At 41.3% G+C, this 17,462-nt stretch overlaps 1 protein-coding gene across 2 annotated transcripts; it reads left to right on the forward strand.

Moving 5' to 3' along the window:
* Positions 1-4,811: 4,811 nt before the first annotated feature.
* Positions 4,812-17,436, forward strand: CARD6 (caspase recruitment domain family member 6). Of its 2 annotated transcripts, none has more exons than XM_065905622.1 (3): positions 4,812-5,129; positions 6,722-7,270; positions 14,251-17,436. In XM_065905622.1, exons 1-3 carry the CDS (start codon positions 4,847-4,849, stop codon positions 16,524-16,526), a joined length of 3,108 nt encoding a protein of 1,035 aa, XP_065761694.1. In that variant the 5' UTR covers positions 4,812-4,846; the 3' UTR covers positions 16,527-17,436. The 2 variants fall into 2 exon arrangements, with proteins under 2 accessions (XP_065761694.1, XP_065761695.1); XM_065905623.1 differs by having other exon boundaries at positions 6,725-7,270.
* The last annotated feature ends 26 nt before the right edge of the window (positions 17,437-17,462 follow it).

The following is a 17,462-nucleotide window of genomic DNA, read 5'->3' on the forward strand; positions in this document are numbered from 1 at the left end:
AACCAGATAACTTTTTAGAAAATTAAATTCTGTTGATAACAAAAAAGTGTTAATATAAATGGAAATGTTTAAAGTAGAAAGTTTGAATACCGCTGTTATCACATCACCAGGAGGCAGGAGCCAGATAGGCCCCAGGCTAGGCGTTTACAACTGGCCTCCTGTTTATATATCTCTGGGCAAGAAAAAAGTGGGCTTCAGGCCAGACACTTGCAACTAGCCTCCTGTTTGCATCTCCTGAAGCAGGACAGGTGGGCTCCAGGTTAGTTACTTACAGCCGTCCTCCTGTGTGCCCTCCGAAAATGGAAGTAACAACAGATACAGGGTAAGCAGCCAGGCTTTGTCTCCAGTGGACGCCTTAAGACAACGGTCATGGCAGGGACAGAGAAGGGCTAACCCTTGCTCGAGCAAAGACTCAGGAAGTCATATATTTTCCATCCTTGGGTAAGGGAGACATTTCATGTTGGCAGAAAGGCTCCTTGGGGGTCAAAAAAGAGGGGATGCCACCCCATACTATGTGATGCTAACATGTGATCCCATAGGCCTCTGGACTGAAATCCATCTTGGAAACAAGTTGCACATGCATGTCTGAGCGGGTTCAAGGGTAGGTCAGGTGTGGAAAAAGAACAATTGGCCAAGGGGTAAAAAGACCTGGAAGAAATGTCCTATGTAAATGACTCAACTGCCTCTACTGAGCTCCTCCTCACTAGTGGGGAGGCTTACAACCTTTCTCTCCAGGTGTATGTCTGCCTTCTGTCTTAACAAACTATTTCTCTGTGTGCTGTCCTATGTGTTGTTGTGCTATGTATGTCTCTAATAATACACTTGGAACCTGCATTTATAGTTTTTGCCTGCATGAGAAATGCTTTTTCACTGGGACAAAAGCCAGGGAAAAATAGCTTCTAGCCTTTAGTCCTTGCCAGTCTGGTGGCTAGGAATCCTGATTTTCATCCAGGCTACCCAGGTTCAATTCCTGAGTGGGGAATTAAGATCTCTTACACCACCACTCACTGCTGCCTCTCTGAGCTCAACCAGAGATAGCAGAGGTACAATTGTGTTATCTCTTTCCTGGTTGTCTTAAATATAATGTGTATCAATATATACAAATAGTATACGTACACTATACATATTAACTTTTTAAACAAAAATGGGATCTATAACTTGCTATTTTCTTTAATAATATATTATTTCTATTACTACTTGTCAATATGCGTAGATTTACTTTGTCCTTTTTAACTTCATTTTGGTATTCCATTTGAACTGAGCAGAGCTCGGCTTGCCCCATCCCATCCCACTCATCAGGGCCCCTCCATGTCTCCTACCTCTTGTTTATAGGAAAACTGAAGTCTTCCAGGCTTCCCTGAGTCACAAAAGAGCAAACTCAAGCCATTAATGGTTAGGATAGCAGAGTCACAGACTCAGTGTCTGATGCACACTCCTGAGTTGTTTTACAGATACTGTAACTGCCACCAGTGGGAAAAAACCAACTGCATGATGAGCAGACTGTAGCCATAACATAAACTGTTCCATCTTGAGCAATACTGAATCTATGGCCAGTACAATTCCGAGAACTGGCCTTAAGGGAATGGGCTTAACTCTATGGCTCATAATGAGGTAGAAATTGTTAGGCAGTCAGTGTAGAGTCAGAGCCTTGGATTTTTTTTTAATTTCAATTTTAATTCTCGCACATAACCATTTTGCTCTGTTAGCCCAAAGCTATATTTACTGCTCCAGTTTCTAGGCATTCTGAGGAATGCCTCCCTCGTCTAGAGGGTCATAAGACATTCAGACCCAGGGCAAGACAATCGTTAACTGCTGTCCAGTTTATCAAGGAGAAAAACTGCAAGTGTACCATTCGCTCCTAAACATACATTTGGTCTCTAAGTAATGATCTGGGGTCTTGAGAAAGGGTCAAGGGATGGTGTCACAATGTCTAGAGAAACTGAGGAACTGGAAACCAAAAAAAAGCCATAAAAATGGCAAATTGGACATTGCAACGTTTAAATTGATTGATCAGAAATTACACGCTTCTGGCCCAGAGCCAACCAAAAACGAACAGATCAATTCTCATCAAGATATAAAGCTGCTGTTATTCCTGTCTTTGGGGTCTCTTCACCCCTTCTCAATGTCTATGCTGGGGGCTTTGTATCTCTGTCCTTTAAAAGAAACTTTGCCTGCATGAGTGTTTGCTAGTTTGTGAATTCCATTCTTTGGCTCTGTGAACAGAATTCGGTTCCCTGTTTCAATAATAATCAATAACCCAGTTTTGTTTAAAATGTTAATATGTATAGTGTTTGTATACAATATGTATATATAGATATACATTATATTTAAAAGAAAGATAATTGTAGCTTGTTCTGTCTGCATATGTAAGTGGGCAACTAAAACTAGGCAAAGAGATGCTACAAACCCATCTGACATCTTCCACTCTAAGAATATGGCACCCTCTGTCAGTATGAAGAAGTTATAAAAGACAGCCTTTAGCCCATAATCCCATAGAAATAGAATTGATAGGGACAGAGTTAATCCCACTAGAAGACTGTATGTAAAGAAAAAAGTATGGGAGACCCCCATAAGTTAATGGTCACTTAAGAAAACAGATCAGCTTAACCACAAACCCAAGTGGATTGCTTAGCAACAAAATCATGCAGCAGAAGCATGGGTCATGCCCTAAAACAATAAAACAATGCTGTTCTGCCCAGTGACGGCCTGTTCTCTACATACATGAAGAACAATAATTTATGAAAAGGTGACATTTCAAAGTAAAGACCCTCATTGTACTGAAACCCAAAATAATATTTCCATAGTGTCGTGACAGTTCTGGTTTGACCATGTAGGGACAAGAAAACTGCCCAGTCTGGAGGAGTTGATGATGGAAGCATGATGTCTACTCAAAAATGAGGAGGAAATTGGTCTTTTCTCCCTCCCCACTTTCCTTTGATTATAAAATTATAGGACTTCCCTGGTGGTATAGTGGATAAGAATCCACCTACCAATGCAGGGGACATGGGTTCAATCCCTTGTCTGGAAAGATTCCACATGCCTCGGAGCAACTAAGCCCATATGCCACAGTCACTGAGTCCCCACTCTAGAGCCTGTGAGCCGCAACTACTAAACCTTCTCTCTGCAATGAGAGAAGCCACCACAATGAGAAGCCCATGCACAGCAACTGGGGAGGTGCCCCTCATCCCCACAACAAGAGAAAACCTGAATGCAGGAACAGAGACCCAAAAATAAATAAATAAATAAAACCATAGCCACTACGTTCTCAGAGCATACCACCGCTTGCCTTTCCACTTGTAAGCCTCATAGGCATCCTTTCCTAATAAATCACTTGTCATCTATCACTTTGGTTCTCTCTGAATTCTTTCTCTGCTGGGACACAAAGGACTGTGGTACTGGAGCTCGTCAGAGCTCTCAAAAATGGCACCAAACAGTTTCAGAATGATATTCTGACAAGTGGAGATTTGTAAGCACCTTTTGGCAGGAAAGGGCTCTTTTTAGGAAAGAGCTCTCTGCAGGAGACCCTTTGGCCTTATCACTAGCCTTAAACCCAGCACCCCATGCTCTACATTTCGCTGGCTCTAGCATGCCTTTCAAATCTTGATCACTCCATACCTTGCCTAATCTTTCGGTTCTTTCCATACATCAAAGATGTTGAAATGAAGAATAAGTAATTAACAGATGACCAGATCTCTTCCCTAGCTTCCTCTTTAGTATAATCTTGCAAGTACACTGTATGAACAAGATAGCATCTAAAGAAAAATCTAAGAAGTTGACTGGTCTGCCCACAAGTCTGCACACAGAGGGAGATGGCAACAACTCTGACCCCCTATTTCAATGGTTAACTGAGATTACTTCCCCTTTCCCTTATAAAAATTTCATGGCCAACCAGAATCCTCTGAGCTGTTTTTGGGAGGACACTGAGTCCACCATCTCCCCATATTGCTGGCATTCTGATTAAAAACAACTTTCCTTTCTACCAATATTTGTCTCCAATATTTGTCGAAAGAATCCTCCTTCAATGCTGGAGACCTGGGTTCAATCCCTGGGTTGAGAAGATTCCCTGGAGAAGGGAATGGCTACCCACTCCAGTTTGCTGGACTGGAAAATTCCATGGACGGCATAGTCCATGGAGTCGCAAAGAGCCGGACACGACTGAGTGACTTTCACTTACTGGTTTTTGAGCGATGAGCAGCCAGACCTTACTTGGTAACACCGTTGTTGATGTATCAACATCTGTTCCATAAATCCCAATTTGTGGAAATCTGAGTTACTTTCATTTTTATACTATTATAAAAATGTGAAAGTGCAGATTCTCGCACATCCATCTTTGGTCGTTTGTCTCATTATTTTTTAAGATAATTTCCTAGAAGTGGAATTTGCTGCATTGAATGGTTTAATTTTTATTTTTATCTGTCACATTTATTTATTTATTGCTGCATATTGACAGATTTCTCTCCAACAGGGTTAATCAATTCAAGATCTTGTTATTGCAGATGGAGTTCAGAGCAAGGAATCTGAGGTTCAAGAGGCACTTCTCAGAAAAAGAGTTCTTGGAGGCTAAACCATGTGACTGAGACAAGTCATCAAAAAAAAAAAACAAACAAAACAAAACAGGTAAATAATCTATAGGGATCCAGGATCTGTGGGGGCTCATGGCTGTATTCCCCCCAACTTTTTGGCTTGTTTCTATCTGCTGTCTCCAACACTAAGGGTCACTGACATGGTTAATCTTTGCCAAAAAGCATTACTCTGCCTTTAAAAAAAAAAAAAGCAAAACCGAACTTGTGTTTCTGCATTGAAACAGTTTCATAGTTCATTTCCTGGTCTGCAGAAAACAGGAACAATGGCTACAGGGAGTGTTCCCTCCCAAATCATAGAAAAAGAAAGAAAAAAGTTACTAGAAATCCTACAACAGGATCCCGACTGTATCTTAGATACATTAACCTCTCGGAAGCTGATTTCTGAGGAGGAGTATGAGATTCTGGAGAATATTACAGATCCCCTGAAGAAAAGTCGGAAGCTGTTGATTTTGGTACAGAAAAAGGGAGAAGTGAGCTGTCAGCTTTTTCTCAACTGTTTGTTTAATACTTTTTCCCAGTCAGCTACCATTTGCAACTTAAATCAAGGTAGGTTACATTTCTACACTTTTTGGGCCAAGAGGGAGAAGGCAGTTTTCCTGAAAAAAAGAAAATGACTAACCTTTATTTTCATTTGTCATTCTCCTGGAGATAATTTTCAGCGAAATATGATAAAAGGGAAATGTGTCCAAGATTTAAAAAGCAGGGAATGATGTATGTTATTGTTCTGGAGGATTTATAACTTTTTTGTTCAAACGCAATCCAAAACCAGCAGTTGTTTTCTTGCTGGTATAAACGTCTTACTGTTTTGACAGTGACATCCCGAAATATTCATAGTTGGAAAGAGACTACTGTTAGTGACACATTGGGATTTCTTTATCAAGTAAGTGAATTCATAGGTATTAACAACCTCAAGACCAAAAGCTGCATCTTTCATTTAGCATCGCCATTTTGAAAATAGAGGGAAAATAATTTTTGACACACATACGCGGTGGATTAGCTATTTCATTTTCTCTCTAAGAAGAATGCCAGGTGAATCCTCATTTTCAGGAGCAAATCAAATGCTAATTTTTCAATATGCAATGATAATTAGTGGCAAATAGGAAGCACTTACTGCATCCCTGGTAGCTCAGCTGGTAAAGAATCCGCCTGCAATGCAGGAGACCCCAGTTGATTCCTGGGTTGGAAAGATCCCCTGGAGAAGAGATAGGCTACCCACTCCAGTATTCTTGGGTTTCCCTGGTGACTCAGATGGTAAAGAATTTGCCTGCAATGCATGAAGACCTGGGTTCTATCCCTGGGTTGAAAAGACCCCCTGGAGGAGGGCATGGCAACCCACTCCAGTATTCTTCCCTGGAGAACCTCCGTGGACAAAGGACCGTGGTGGGCTACAGCCCATGGGGTTGCAAAGAGTGAGTCACTTGCAAAGAGTCACGACTGAGCGACTAAGCACAACTCAGAGAGGCAGAGGCTAAGATAAAAATATTAATGCTAATGGTTTCTAATGTAGTACAGGACCCAGAAACTTAGTATTTCCAGGATTTATTCTAAATAAGAGCTATTCACTTCTTCATTAGAAATTATTAGCATCAAACTTCATTAGTAATGACCCTAGGAAGTCTGAGCTGCTGTTGAAAGTGTTAGTCACTCAGTGGTTTCCAACTCTTTGCAACCCAATGGACTGCAGCACGCCCGGCTCCTCTGTCCATGGGACTTTCTAGGCAAGAATACTGGAGGGGGTTGCTGTTTCCTTCTCTAAAGGAACCTCCTAACCCGGGGATCAAGTTCAAATCTCCTGCATTGCAGGCAGACTCTTTACCATTTGAGCTACCAGGGAAGCCCGGTTTGGGGTTACAGTAAATCGACAAGTAAACAAAGGATTCAAGTTTTCTATTTCACCCACTTACCCTTTGAGTTTGCTATGAAAGACTCAAACTTTTGAGCTGGGCAGGAGTGCGATCTGATATTTTTCAGTGGGAGAAAGAAAGTTCTGAGCTGACTTATTGCCATTTATGTAGGTATTCCTATCATCTAGTGAAATAGAGAGATGATGCTTTGAGGTCATGGGAGCTCCCTAATGTAACATCTGTTAATTTCGAGAGAGAAAATAAAAATCTCTCACACTTTCTTATTCTTTCCAGAAGATTTGAAACATGAGTATAGAGAGCCACCTCCACCGACAGGAGCAAGCAAGGAAGATGTTTTCCTTCCTGGAGAAAAACAGCCTGAGAACCCTGAGATCACCACGTCCTTCAAAGAGAAAGATTGCTTGGATTTGGAAACCTCTGAGTCTTCCACAGACAAGGAAACTGGTTATCAGGAAACTACTTGGTCTTCAAAGGAAAATGAGAAGGAAGACAACACATCAAAATTCACATCGCCACAGTCAGTTGAGATCATTGAGTGTGAATTTCCAGCAACTATTGAGTATTTACAGGATGGACAGAGATACGAGGAGCCAGATGATTCTTTATACTTAGGACAAGAGGATTATTTAGAATCTGTGCGGTACTCTGAAGATGCAAACATCATCCTGGAAAAAGAGGCTTACAGTGACCCAGAGGGCAGTGTCTATGATGGCAGAGAGGACTCTGTGTACCTCGGAACCACGGAGTTCTCTGATGAACAGAATTATGAGGATCCAGAAACTGGCATGTCTTTGGAGGAGGAAGAGGAGAAGAGTATGGAAGGTATGGGAATGATGTGTAGAGTTACTTAGGCAAAAACTTAAATCTTGATTGCAGTATCATAACAGGGAGGGGATTGAGGAACAGCACCAGATGGAAGCAGAAAAGTAGCTCCTCAAAAATACCTCGAACCTGTCTAACTTGGGGTTTCCTCAGCGGTGGCTGTTGACAGGGAGGAAAACCCAGGACCTAAAAATAGTGGACAGTATGTGCATGTGTGCAAAGTCCCTTCAGTCGTGTCCAACTCTTTGCGACCCCATGGACTGTAGCCCGCCAGGCTCCTCTGTCCATGGGGATTCTCCAGATAAGAATACTGGAGTGGGTTGCCATGTTCTTCTCCAAGTGGACAGTATAAGATAAAGTAAGTATTGACTATGAACTTTTAGGCTTCTGCAGTCACCTCCATCACACATATAGTAAGTTGCTAACCACTAATTTTAGCTGTTGCCTTCTATACCTCAGATTAAGTCTTTTAAATCATTTTAGAACCTTTGTCATCAATAGAATATGGGGATTATGGACCTAACTTTTGAAGCAGAAACAGGAGAGGAATTTGTGGTAAATGGATAAGGTCCCAAAATAATGCTTGGCTTGAGCTATCCAAATATAGCCATTTCAATGAGGAAGATTATACCAGTACCTTGAATTTGAATATTTCTTAATGAAAATTCAAAATATGAGAAATGCTTAATTTGGAGAGATATTGTCTGGGAAAATAAACACCACCAAGTTCTGAATGTAGAAGGGGAAGGTAACTACCAATTCACATTCAGCCCAAATCCATAATCCAATTATGGGTCAGAAAAGAGTAATTTCCTTCTCTGCACACCTTGACCTGGTTACTAGAATGCTGTAACATAGTGGTACCACAAACTTGGTAGCTTAAACTATCAGTTCAGTTCAGTGGTTCAGTCGTGTCTGACTCTTTTCAACCCCATGGACTGCTTCCCATCAGGCTTCCCTGTCCACCACCAACTCCCAGAGCTTGCTCAGACTCAGTCGAGTCAGTGATACCATCCAACCATCTCATCCTCTGTTGTCGCTTTCTCCCCCTGCCTTCGCATCAGGTGGCCAAAGTATTGGAGCTTCAGCTTCAGCATCAGTCCTTCCAATGAATATTCAGGACTGATTTCCTTTTGGATTGACTGGTTGGATTTCCTTGCAGTCCAAGGGACTCTCAAGAGTCTTCAACACTACAATTCAAAAGCATCAGTTCTTTAACTCTCAGCTTTCTTGATGGTCCAACTCTCACATCCATACATGACTACTGCAAAAACCATAGCTTTGACTAGACAGACATTTATTGGCAAAGTAATGCCTCTGCTTTTTAATATGCTGTCTAGGCTTGTCATAACTTTTCTTCCAAGGAGCAAGTGTCTTTTAATTTCATGGCTGTAAGACAATAAACAGTAGAAATATGTTGTCTCACAATTTGCAGGCTGGAAGTCTGGAGATGTATATAGGGGTTGGTTCCTTCTGAAGATTGTAGAAAGAATCTGTTCCTAGCTTCTGGTAGTTTGCTGGAAATCTTTAGAATTCTTTGGCTTGTGGAAGCACTCAGCCCCCCATCCCCTACAATCTGCCTTTATCTTCACTTGGTTGTCTTCCTGGGTTTGTGTCTCTATGTTCACATTTCCCCCTTTTCTTTTGTTTTTTGGCCGCACCATGCAGTTTGCAGGGTCTTATTAATCGTTCCCTGTGCTGCAGTCCATGGGGTCGCAAAGAGTTGGACACGACTGAGCGACTGAACTGAACTGAACTGAACTGACCAGGGATGGAACCCAAGCGCCCTGCAGGAGAAGCTTAGAGTCCCAACCACTGGAACACCAAGGAATTCCCCAATTTTCCTATTTTATAAAGATAACAGTCATAGGACCAGGGCTCACTGTAATGACCTCATCTTAACTAATTATACATCAACAATGACTCCATTTCTAAATACCATTACATTCTGAGATACTGGGTCTTAGAATTTCAACATATGATTTTGAGGGGTACATAATTCAACCTATAACACAACTCTTGCCCCACTGCTTTTTAGACCTCATTCTTAATTTTTTAAATATATTACAGTAGTTGCTTAGGGTTGAATTACTTTTTCATTGCATACCATCAGCATTATTCTGCAAAAGCCCCCCCCTTTTTTTAAATCTATTTGACTTTTTTCTCCATTCCTTATTCACCTTCTTCCATAGGTAACATTTTAATATTATGTGTTTCTTGCATGATATTGTTTTGTTTTGCATGTTTTTTCTTTATTATTTATTTGCCATAATAAATATAATAGGCACCTCAAAATTAGGGTCACTTAAAACAATAAGAGTGTATAATTGTTTATGTGTCTGTAACTGACAGGCATTCTTCTGGTCTTCTCTGGGTTTACATCTGTGTCGGTGGTCAGCTAGCTGTTGGCTCATTTCTCATCTTCTAGCAAGCTGTGCATGCATGGTCAGTTGATTGAGTTGATTCTCTGCAACCCCATGGACTGTAGACCACCAGGCTTCTCTACCCATGGGATTCTCCAGGCAAGAATATTGGAGTGGATTGCCATGTCCTCTAACAAGCTAGTCTGGGCTAACTCTCAGACTATGTCAGGCATAGTCTTAGAGTGAGAGCAGAGGAGTCAGAGAGACAGAAACAGAGTCCTGAAGGCATTTTGAGGCTTAGACTCAGAACTATCATGCCATCTGTATGATAGGTTTCCTAGGGCCGCCACAGTAAAATACTACAAAAAGGTGGCTTAGAACAATGGGAAATATATTGTTTTACAGATATGGAGGCCTGGAGACTGAAACCAAGGTGTTGGCAAGGTTATACTCTCTCTGAAGACATTAGGGAAGGACCTGTTCCAGTTCTCTCTCCCAGCTTCCAGTAGCTTCTGCAATTCTTTGACTTGAAGACCATCTTCTCTCCTGTGTCTTCAAGTCATTTCCTTTGGTGCATGTGTCTGTTTTCAAATTTCTTCTTTTAATTAGGACACTGATCAGATGGCACTAGGGCCCACCCTAATAACCTCATTTTAAGTTGATGACCTCTGTAATGACCCTATTCACAAATAAGGCCACATTCTGAAGTACTGGGAAGATTAGCATCTTTTTGTAGGGGATATAATTCAATCCGTAACATTGTTTGACTTCTGCCACAATCTGTTGGCAAAAGCAAGTCACAGAGCTTTAAGGGTTGGGGAAGAATAGGCTGCATCTCTTGCAAAGTAATATTACAAAAGGTGTGGATACCAGAAAACCATTGTGTGTTAGTCGCTCAGTTGTGTCTGACTCTTTGCAACCCCATGGACTGTAGCCTGCCAGGCTCCTCCATCCATGGAATTCTCCCAGCAAGAATACTGGACTGGATTACCATGCCATTCTCCAGGGTTTATTCCCGCCCGACCCAGGGATCAAACCTGGTTCTCCTGTTTTGCAGGCAGATTCTTTACCATCTGAGTCACCAGGGAAACCCAGGAAAGCCATTACTTGGGGCTAGTTTTGCAACCAATCTAACATTTGTTGACTAAAAAAAGATGCACAACATGAGAGTTGCAAGTTAAGTTTTATTTGAGTCAAAACGAGGACTACAGCCAGGGAGAGAGCATTTCAGATAGCTCTGAGAAACTGCTCCAAAGGAGTAGTGGGGGAAGGTCAATGTATGTGATTTTCAGTGAAGGAGGAGTTCACACAATCAAGCACTTATTTTACAAAAGATTTTCTGCTAACCACCAGGAGCTGATGTCACCATGAAAGGACTGAGTGCTTTTCTGGATATGAGAGAGTGTAAGGATTGGGGTCATGAAATCTGTTCCTGCAAATATCTACCCATCTAAAGGCCTGTTCCACCAGTCTCCCTGCAGCAACAGAGTGCCTCATTCTCCACCCTGAACCCCCTTCAGGTCATGTTGAAGGTCAATAGCTGCAGCAGCACAAGACTCAGCCTCCAAAGGGGCAGATGGAAAATGCCCTTGACAAGTGCCAATTTGTATTTGACACAGCCTTAGGAAAACAGGTCAAGAAAAGTTTCAATAATAATGCAGTTATGACTGTACATAATTCTAATGGTTTCCAATCCACTCTAGTTGACTGGAGGATAAAAACATTTTTTTAATAATGATTTATGGCTATGCTCTGTCTCTTGCCTCTGTAATATTTGTCTATGCAGCTAGGAACTGGGGGTAGGGGTGGAAATCAAATACATCTGATTCAAAGGAGGATTGTCATGCTTTTTGTCATGTTAAATTTTAAGCCACTTTCTTCCCGCCCCTCTCCCACCCCATCACTTCCTCTCAAATTCTCAAATTGAAGACTCTCAAAAGGAAGACTTAAGGCATTGCCTGTCTGCTCTGCAATGTATCGAGTCAATTCATATACAGGTTATGTAATCAACTCTCTGTGGTGGTGGCAAAGAGTCTGACACGACTGAGCGACTTCACTTTCACTTTCCCTTCTAGTTTATACTATTTGGAGTCAGTCAATGATCAAACTTGGGTCTTTTATGTCTCCTGCATTGGCAGGTGGTTGCTTTACCACTAGCGCCAGCAGGGGAAGTCCAGGAACCCATAAATTTATCATTTTCTCTGCTCTTTCTTCTTCCTGAAGATTCAAGTTTTTATTTGATGTTATTCCCTGTTAGCCTGAAGACTTTTATTTATTTTTTGTTTATTGAAACATGTCTTCATTTTGCCTTCAATCCAGAAGAATATTTTTTCTGTAAGGAATTTTAGACTGGTGTCTTTTTGCCTTCAGAAATGATGGATATCATTTCTGTCATTTGGCTTCCATTCTTTCTGATGCTAAGTCTTGTCATTTTATCATTGTTCCCTCTTGTGTTGTGCTATTTTTCTTCTGGTTGATTTCAAGATATTTTCCTTAAAATGTTTTCTGTTATTAACTCTGATGTGTCTAGGTGTGATTTTCTTTGTTTTCATCTTATGCAGGATTTATGAATCTCTACATTTGGAATTTACACCTCCCCCAAATTTGGAAAATTTTCAACTATTATTTATCCAAATATTTTTTGTCTCACTTGCACCCCCTTCTCTTTTTGAGACTCCAAGTACATGTATGTTAGAGTTTCTGACATTTTTCCCAAGGTCCCTAAGGCTCTGCTCATTTTTTTAAAGTATTTTTTTATCCTTATTCTTTAGATTGGATCATTTCTATTACTATATTTCTAAGTACAGTGAATTTTTCTTCTGTCATTTCCAGTCTTTTTTAAAGTCCATCTACTGATTTTTGAAAAAATTCAGATATCATGCTTTTTGTTCAAGAATTTACATTTTAAATGCTTTTTTCTTTTTTCTTGATAATTTCTATTAATTATTCATTATGGGTTTATAGTACATTCTTAAAATAGTTAAGATAGCTACTTTAAAATTCTTTTAGTCTATGTCCAATATCTGGGTCATCTTGGAGTGGGTCTCCATTGATCAACTGTGGGACTCAAATTAATAAAAAGTCTGTTTCATTTCAGTGGGTGGCAGCTAAAATCTCCAATCATTTCTTTTGTCTTGCCTGGGCTATTTTCATGAATTTTTAATTTAAAAAATTGGTACTTGGTTCTAGAAATCATTGCTTCTTAATTTTCATTCCTCTCTGTGTTTGTTAGACATATCACTGTACAATTCCACAGTAGCCTGATAATACCTTGTCAACATTTGTCATCTGGCTTGGGCCGTGTGGGTACCAGTTGCTGTGCTGAAGAAACAGAGGATGGTTGTCCTAAGGAAAAGTGGGGGATAGGCAGGGGAAAGCAAGAGCAGAAATTATATGTTTTCTGCAATCCATCTTCTCACTTCCTCTTCTGGGGATCCTTCATGCTGGCCTCAACTTCTCCCTCACCTTCTTACCTATCAGATACACCAGTTCAAGCAACTTTCAGACTGTTGAAGGATTTCTTAGAGTTCCTTTTGTTAATTCTTGAAACCTACACTTTTTCTCATGTCTACTGTTTCTTCTAGACTATTTTTACAAGGGATCCAAGAAGCTTATGCTAAGTTACTATCCATGGGGAGCAGGAAATGCTCTCTGATTTTCTTTCTCTACTTAGCACTATCTCTGTATTCTCAATAAGTGGCTAGAAGATAAATTAGAAAATGACATCAGGAGAAATTATATACAACATGTAAATTCTGAGAAGACAAATTCTTCCATTTCTCCAAACTTTAACAAGAGTTAACATTTAATATAAATCAGTATCGACTTAGAGAATTCCTTATACATATGTATAAAGTAGCATTAACAGGCTTTCTCATTACTGCATATGAACACAACCAAAAAATTCGAAAACCTGAATGATCATCAGTAGACAATGATTAAATAAATAGTGGTCCATCCAAACCATTAAGTACAATGGATTAATAAAATGAATTAAGTAGTTCTCTGTATATACTTATTTGGAAGAATTTGCAAGGAATACCACTGAGTGAAAACAAATGGAAAAATCATTTGGTATAATATCATTTATAGAATAAAATAGCATCCATTATACCAAGCTGTGTACTTCTACATATGCAAGCATACTTATGTACTTGTACTGAAAAAGGAAGACAAGGAAACATACCATACCATATTGACATATCTCTTAGAAGGAAAGTAGACTTGGCAGAGTGATGAAACAGCACTTTCACTTTACTTGTTTAATCTTTTTTAAAAATTTATTTTAAGTTGGAGGATAATCACTTTATCATATTGTATTGGTTTCTACCATATATCTACATGAATGAACCATACATGTACATATGTCCCCTCCCTTTTGAACCAACCTTCCACACACACAGCATTCCATCCTTCCTCCAGCAACAGATTAATGGATAAAGAAGTTGTAGAACATATATACAATGGAATATTACTCAACCACAAAAAGAACAGACAGATGGTGGATCATCTTTTATTTTTTTCAAAGAAAATATTAATTACTTAATTTTAAAAGTCAGTGAAGAAAGCTCAGATGCTGAGCATGACATTCAGTGACTATATCTTTTTTTCCTACAGAAAGAAAAAATGTGTTTAAAGATGTCCTGTCCTGTTTGAACCTGGACACAAGCAGAAAGCTTCGGTCAGACTTTGTGAAACAATTCTCCTTAGACCGAGGATGTACGTGGGTGCCTGAGACTCCGAGTGACTTGGCTTGGAACTTCCTGATGAAAGTTCAAGCACTGGATGTGACAGCCAGAGATTCAGTCCTCAGACCCAAGGTTCTGGGTGAAGAGAGCAAAGGGGAATTGTTGACTGGAGTAGAGAACTTGGAAATTAGAGAAACAAAAACCATTAATCCCCTGGATGTCCTTTGTGCCTCTTTGCTGTCTTCAGACAGCTCTTTGCAACGTGAAGTCATGTCAAACATGTATCATTGCCGGTTTGCTCTTCCCCTGCTACTGCCAGATGCAGAAAACAACAGAAGCATTTTAATGCTAGGGGCCATGAAGGACGTTGTGAAGGAGCAGTCAACACAGTCTTCAGGAGGGCCTACAGGGGATACAGAAAAGCTTCTGACTCTGATGAAGATGCCTGTCATCTCTTTTGTGCGTCTAGGATACTGTAGCTTTTCCAAGTCCAGAATCCTCAATGCCCTGCTCAGCCCTGTCCATCTGAAATCACACAAAATCTTTCTTCATCAGGACTTGCCTGTTCAGGTGCTTCCCCGGCAGATCTCTGATGGCCTGGTTGAGATAACATGGTGTTTTCCTGATAGCAGCAGTTTAAGTGAAAACCCTAGTTTCCCCCAGAAGCCTGTTGCTGTGGCCAACCTTCGTGGAGATCTAGAAAGTTTTTGGACACAGTTTGGTTTCTTGATGGAGGTTTCCTCAGCTGTGTTTTTTTTCACTGACTGCCTAGGTGAGAAGGAATGGGACTTGCTAATGTTTTTAGGAGAAGCTGCCATTGAAAGATGTTACTTTGTCCTCAGTCCCCAGGCCAGGGAGAGTGAAGAGGCTCAGGTTTTCCAGAGGGTCCTGAAGTTGAAGCCATCACAGCTACTGTTTTGGGAGGAGGAGGAAACGGGGCAGAGAGGAAGGAACATGGAGGGTCTTCAAGCCACCCTCCAAGAAGTGATGTCCTCTTCACTCAGATGTGTGTCTGTGGAAGACATGGCCCCCCTGGCCAGAGAGTTGGGGATACAGGTAGACCAAGACTTTGAGGACATTCAGGGGATTCAAGTTTCCCCTAGTGAAAACTTGACTGGAACAGCTGAAGATGAGGGATCACAAAGACACAGTCAGTCAGAAAACTCATCTGAAAGCCCTGCTAAGATGTCTGAGACTAGTTGTCAGATCAGCCTAAATAGTCAGAATTTCCATCTCACTCCAGTATTCATTCCTCCTCTGAGAAACTTCCGTCCTTTACCAGCCAGAGTTGGAGGTAACTTTAACCGTGGTTCTTTGAAAGCCCCTTGGGCTATGGGCTCCCACTTTTGGTTACAGCAGAGGCCTAAGAGTTTCCATCCTTTGCCCTTTCTGAATACAAGGGCACATAGTCCAGGCAAACGTTTTGGAATTCAATATTTCCAGCCCCAGAGATTTTATTCAGGTGAAACATTTATGAGATTCTCAGGAGCTCCTTGGAGACATCACATGGGTAGAACTTTTGGGAGACCACCAAGACCCATTTCTCAGCGTATACCAGCCTGGCCTCAGAGACCACAGATGATGGGAACCCTTGAAAGGTCTGGGAAAGTGGACTCCCAGGGAGGTCACCCCCATTCCCTGGGTTCACGGCCAGCAGGAGCAGTTGGGAAGCCTGGGCAAGTCAGTGCCTGGGGAACAAGGCCAACAGAGACAATTAGAACATTCATGAGAACGAAACCCCATATTGTAAATCCTCACCATCAAGCCTTTCAAGCAGCAGGAGCCACACAAAAACCAAGAACGACTGCCTCTCAGCAAGGAGCTAAGCTGAAGACACAAGGTGGGCCTTCAAATCCATCTTTCCAAACGGGATTCCATCCTATGTCCCACAGCATGTATTTACCCAGCTCTCAATTAAAATCAAATCAGCCCAAGTCACCCCAGGTCAAGCAGTCCCAGCCCAAACCCTCCCAACCTGTGCCCTTTCAACCCAAACCCACTCAAACCAAACCCACTCAGCACCAGGCCCCCCGAGCTGAAAGTTCTCCATCCAAACCCACTCAGCCCAAGCCATGCCAGCCCCAGTCCTCCCAATCTAAACCTTCTCAGCCCAGACCTGCTCAACCCAAGTCATCTCATACTGGTCCTTCACAGGCTAAGGCATATCACCCAAGAGCAGGGCCCAAGAAGGGAGGGAAGCATTAAAATGTTTACTCTAGGGACCTGTGAAATGTATCCTTTGCCCAGGCCTTTCCTATCATATGTAGGGTAACCTGAAGGAGAGTGGCAGTGATGGTAAAAATGTACTGTCACTAACATGACACAGGAAACAAGACATAGACAGTGTAACTGGATATTATAAAAATATCTTTGAGAATTATGTCCCTGGAGAAAAGGAATCAAGCAGTAAATAGAATCAAGCAGTAAATAAATTGAATACAACCTTGAATATTTGGTAATATATAACTTGAATCCCTGGTAGCTTAGATGGTAAAGAATTCAGACCCTGGTTCAATTTCTGGGTCGGGAAGAGCCCCTGGAGAAGGGATAGGCTCCCCACTCCAGTATTCTTTGGCTTCCCTGGTGGCTCAGATAGTGAAGAATCTGCCTGCACTGCAGGAGACCTGGGTTCAATTCCTGGGTTGGGAAGACCTCCTGGAGGATGGCATGGCAACCCACTCCAGCATTCTTGCCTGGAGAATCCCCATGGACAGAGGAGCCTGGCAGACTACAGTCCATGGGGTTGCAAAGAGTCAGACATGACTAAGCGATTAAGCACGCACAACTTGAACCTAGGGGATAGAGGCTGTAAACTATTTCACTTGGAGAAAAGTAAGGATGAAGCCTTTAATTTCAAGGTGACCATAAAACAGGGTACAAATAGCCTCAGCGTTGCAAGAAAAACTGTTCTAGATGTTGGCTGCTCTAGAGATGTTTTGGTCAAAAATTTTATGTTTGATATCAGTCACTAAGCAGATAACCCTGTTTGTTTGGAATTTTTAAATCAATTTGCTTGTAATAATAGCCCCAAATTGCTTGGATGATAAAGCTTATTTGCCCCTTACATATAGAAATAATGAACTAGCAACCAATAAAGTTAATTATTTTGCCTAAACTTTGGGAGTGATTGTGTATGTTTCA

The sequence above is a fragment of the Muntiacus reevesi genome, chromosome 14, assembly GCF_963930625.1.
Source record: "Muntiacus reevesi chromosome 14, mMunRee1.1, whole genome shotgun sequence".
Taxonomy (NCBI): domain Eukaryota; kingdom Metazoa; phylum Chordata; class Mammalia; order Artiodactyla; family Cervidae; genus Muntiacus; species Muntiacus reevesi.